The 5,000-nt window shown below is 45.7% G+C and overlaps 1 protein-coding gene across 4 annotated transcripts in view; it reads left to right on the forward strand.

Annotated features, from left to right (window-relative positions):
* Nucleotides 1-5,000, forward strand: part of LOC117730092 (cyclin-dependent kinase-like 5) — a 34,265-nt gene that overhangs the window by 20,601 nt on the left and 8,664 nt on the right. For all 4 annotated transcript variants that reach the window (XM_034531603.1, XM_034531600.1, XM_034531602.1 and 1 more), the window contains exons 7-12: nucleotides 25-84; nucleotides 1,889-1,979; nucleotides 3,065-3,254; nucleotides 3,680-3,760; nucleotides 4,249-4,415; nucleotides 4,978-5,000. The exon at nucleotides 4,978-5,000 is cut by the window's right edge and continues 1,010 nt beyond it. In XM_034531603.1, the coding sequence (XP_034387494.1) occupies nucleotides 25-84; nucleotides 1,889-1,979; nucleotides 3,065-3,254; nucleotides 3,680-3,760; nucleotides 4,249-4,415; nucleotides 4,978-5,000 (612 nt within the window). The remainder of the gene's footprint in view (nucleotides 1-24; nucleotides 85-1,888; nucleotides 1,980-3,064; nucleotides 3,255-3,679; nucleotides 3,761-4,248; nucleotides 4,416-4,977) is intronic.

Raw genomic sequence — 5,000 nt, forward strand, 5'->3', positions numbered from 1 at the left:
CCCCCATCTGTTCCTTCTCCTTAGACATAAAGCCAGAGAACCTTCTCATCAGCTCCGACGACGTCCTCAAGCTCTGTGACTTCGGTGAGCAACAAAACAAACTCCGATCTTTAGTCCGGAGGCTCGTTGGCTTCACCCGGTCATCTGGAGTCAGTGTGCCGCTGTGCATCTTCTCGTGTTGGGGAAACAAAGAGGCCACGACATCGACATGATGTCGTCAATCTGGAGAGAGAGACCGGAGGCCTGCTGTGGGTTCTCTGTTTGTCGGCCATCGAGAGAACCGACAGAACGGTTCCTGCTGAGGAGGTCACGGCTCACCGCGAGTTTCACTGCAGCAGATGAAGCAAAGTGAAGTTCTGCTGTGGACGTATTCTAGCCTCCTAAAAGAAGCTCTCAGACATGAGGAGAATAACATGTATTATCTCTATAATACAGTATTAATGCCCCTAGTGGACACCAGGAGAATAACATGTATTATCTCTATAATACAGTATTAATGCCCCTAGTGGACACCAGGAGAACAACATGTATTATCTCCATAATACAGTATTAATGCCCCTAGTGGACACCAGGAGAATAACATGTATTGTCTCTATAATACAGTATTAATGCCCCTAGTGGACACCAGGAGAATAACATGTATTGTCTCTATAATACAGTATTAATGCCCCTAGTGGACACCAGGAGAACAACATGTATTATCTCTATAATACAGTATTGATGCCCCTAGTGGACACCAGGAGAACAACATGTATTATCTCTATAATACAGTATTAATGCCCCTAGTGGACACCAGGAGAATAACATGTATTGTCTCTATAATACAGTATTAATGCCCCTAGTGGACACCAGGAGAATAACATGTATTGTCTCTATAATACAGTATTAATGCCCCTAGTGGACACCAGGAGAATAACATGTATTATCTCCATAATACAGCATTGATGCCCCTAGTGGACACCAGGAGAACAACATGTATTATCTCCATAATACAGTATTGATGCCCCTAGTGGACACCAGGAGAACAACATGTATTATCTCCATAATACAGTATTAATGCCCCTAGTGGACACCAGGAGAATAACATGTATTGTCTCTATAATACAGTATTAATGCCCCTAGTGGACACCAGGAGAATAACATGTATTGTCTCTATAATACAGTATTAATGCCCCTAGTGGACACCAGGAGAATAACATGTATTGTCTCTATAATACAGTATTAATGCCCCTAGTGGACACCAGGAGAATAACATGTATTATCTCTATAATACAGTATTGATGCCCCTAGTGGACACCAGGAGAATAACATGTATTGTCTCTATAATACAGTATTAATGCCCCTAGTGGACACCAGGAGAATAACATGTATTATCTCTATAATACAGTATTGATGCCCCTAGTGGACACCAGGAGAACAACATGTATTATCTCCATAATACAGTATTGATGCCCCTAGTGGACACCAGGTGAACAACATGTATTATCTCCATAATACAGTATTAATGCCCCTAGTGGACACCAGGAGAATAACATGTATTGTCTCCATAATACAGTATTAATGCCCCTAGTGGACACCAGGAGAATAACATGTATTATCTCTATAATACAGTATTGATGCCCCTAGTGGACACCAGGAGAATAACATGTATTGTCTCCATAATACAGTATTAATGCCCCTAGTGGACACCAGGAGAATAACATGTATTATCGTGTCCATAGAGGGCTCCTCAGCTCTCCTGTTTTCCTGCAGCTCTTCTCAGCTGCTCCATAACTTTCACCTCTGGGTCCTAATGAGCGTCCAGAGAGCAGTCGTTTGTTTCCGGTGTGTCAGCTTATCTTCAAGCTCCTCATTATACCGTAACACTCCCTCTGTCTTCTCTTGCCAGGCTTCGCACGGAATCTCTCCGAAGGGACGGACGCCAATTACACCGAGTACGTGGCCACGAGATGGTACCGCTCTCCAGAGCTCCTGCTCGGGTACGTCCGCTCTGGTTTCAGGCGCCGTCGGCACTATGCAGATAGAAGAAAAGGACATTTTCCTCCACGCTCCGGCCGCTCGTCCACACGAGAACACGTATTGGACCTGTCAATCACCTTGTAGCCCCGCCCTAAAGCATACCGTGAGAGAGAATGCAGCTTTAACACATGAAGCATAGACTTCTATACAACCAGAGGAGTCGCCCCCTGGTGGTCAGGAGAGAGAATGCAGCTTTAACACATGAAGCATAGACTTCTATACAACCAGAGGAGTCGCCCCCTGGTGGTCAGGGGAGAGAATGCAGCTTTAACACATGAAGCTTTAACACATGAAGCATAGACTTCTATACAACCAGAGGAGTCGCCCCCTGGTGGTCAGGAGAGAGAATGCAGCTTTAACACATGAAGCATAGACTTCTATACAACCAGAGGAGTCGCCTCCTGGTGGTCAGGAGAGAGAATGCAGCTTTAACACATGAAGCATAGACTTCTATACAACCAGAGGAGTCGCCCCCTGGTGGTCAGGAGAGAGAATGCAGCTTTAACACATGAAGCATAGACTTCTATACAACCAGAGGAGTTGCCCCCTGGTGGTCAGGAGAGAGAATGCAGCTTTAACACATGAAGCATATACTTCTATACAACCAGAGGAGTCGCCCCCTGGTGGTCAGGAGAGAGAATGCAGCTTTAACACATGAAGCATATACTTCTATACAACCAGAGGAGTCGCCCCCTGGTGGTCAGTAGAAATAATGCAGCTTTAACACATGAAGCATAGACTTCTATACAACCAGAGGAGTCGCCCCCTGGTGGTCAGGAGAGAGAATGCAGCTTTAACACATGAAGCATATACTTCTATACAACCAGAGGTGTAGAATCTTGGTTGGTTTTAAAGATTGTGGACTTTTAAAATGGATTTCTCTCACCTTCTCAGAGTCTAGATATTTAGTCAAAGAAGGTGGTGAGGATATCATTTAATTTCAAAACGTAGAGGAAAATATCTGTATGTTTTTAGACGGCGGGGCATCGAAAGCTGTTCTCTTTTCTGACCTTCGTCCCCCCCTCTTTTAAATGTGTGGTCCCAGGGCCCCCTACGGGAAGGCCGTGGACATGTGGTCCGTGGGCTGCATCTTGGGGGAGCTGAGTGACGGGCAGCCTCTGTTCCCGGGAGAGAGCGAGATCGACCAGCTCTTCACCATCCAGAAGGTCCTGGGCCCGCTCCCGCCGGAGCAGATGAAGCTCTTCTACAACAACCCTCGCTTCCACGGGCTGCGGGTAACGCTCTCCACCTGCTGATCACAATACATTTGCAACCATCAGTGGAGCAAAGGCTCAATTATTTTCCTTCGGTGCTAGATTGTAACTTAACAATTTATATGAACAAATCACCACTTTAATATAATTTACATGTAGAAGAGTAGTGGTCCTAAGATTGATCCCTGTGGAACACCACATGTAAATACTCCTGGATCTTCACTCCGCTGACCTTTCACCTCCACGGCGCTCCTGTTGCAGCTTTCGCTGTTTAAATTACAGCCCTTCTTCAAGTTGAACCTACGCAGCCTCTCAGCAGGTCATGAAATATAATACAGCGACACAAGCGTCCCACAAAGTCGTGATTATTCGCTCGTTCATCACATGCACAGTTTTTATTGTTTTGTTCTTGCTCTGCTGAACTATAATCCCGTTTCTTGTTTCAGTTCCCTGCTGTCAATCACCCCCAGACGTTGGAGCGGAGATACCTGGGCATCATCGGAGGAGCCCTGTTGGACCTGCTGAAGGTTTGTTTTTCATATTTCTGCCTCCTTATCTTGAAATCTTCACCAGCTAGATACTTAGATACCTGCGTTTGGTGTTTATTATTATTATTATTACTACATCGTGACTGCGCGGTGCCTCCTCACTGCAAACAGGAGCTTCGTGTCAAGGATGTGGGCGGTGCTTGTGCACCTTTTCCCCAGCAGATAAAAGATGACTCACTGCACACATCATTTCATCTCAGAGCTACAGCTCCTCGTCAGGCCTTCCTCGAGTTGAGCTTCGCTATCGAGTTGACAGAATGTGTCTGATGACCGATAATGTTGTTGTTGTTGTTGTTGTTGTTGTTGTTGTCCTGAGAAAAGATAGAAGTTAAGCTCCGGGTTCACAGCCTGTCTGTTGTCTTCAGTGCATTCATGCAGGATTCAGCTTGCATTAAGACGGGTTATTGAACATGTTTATGGTTCTGCGGTGATGCCGGTGACTCACAGCTGTGTTTGTGGGGTCTCAGAACCTGCTGCTGCTGAACCCGACGGAGCGCTTCCTCACCGAGCAGAGCCTGAACCACCACGCCTTCCAGACCCTGCGGCTCGTGGAGCGGCCCGGCCCGTCCACGCCGACACCCGTACGCTCGTCCAAGAGGAAGCCTCACCACGGAGACAACACCACCCCCAGCAGGTTAATGTTTTATGCAAATGTGAACGCTCGTCTGCAAAACTTACGTGGAGAATCAAACTGGGAGAACGTATTGTCTGGGAAAGCCTTCAGGTCCGTTATTTGTTCTTCTCTCAATGAAGAAGAACATTGGTCCGGATGATGCTACGCTAACCTCCTCAAGCTGCCATCGTTACAGAAGGACATTTTTTGTTTGCATTTACAGAAACTTCATAATGCATTTCTTTCCCAGCTCATAATCCTGCTAATAAATAACTAAATGTCACAATACATTTGCAACCATCAGTGGACCAAAGGCTCAATCCATTGTTTTATTTTCCTTCGCCGATAGATTGTGACTTAACAGACATTCATTTATATGAACAAATCACCACTTTAATATAACTTACATGTAGAAGAGTAGTGGTCCTAAGATTGATCCCTGTGGAACACCACATGTAAATACTCCTGGATCTGATGAGGTTCCGTTAATATCTACAAACTGATTATGATGACTATAACCTCCAATTGATTGCATAACATATCAAGTTGTACACTCAGGTCCTTTCTGTCTGCTCTTGCCCAGGAGCCACGGGGGGAAGAGCTCCG

The sequence above is a fragment of the Cyclopterus lumpus genome, chromosome 4 (assembly GCF_009769545.1).
Source record: "Cyclopterus lumpus isolate fCycLum1 chromosome 4, fCycLum1.pri, whole genome shotgun sequence".
In the NCBI taxonomy this organism is placed as follows: Eukaryota; Metazoa; Chordata; class Actinopteri; order Perciformes; family Cyclopteridae; genus Cyclopterus; species Cyclopterus lumpus.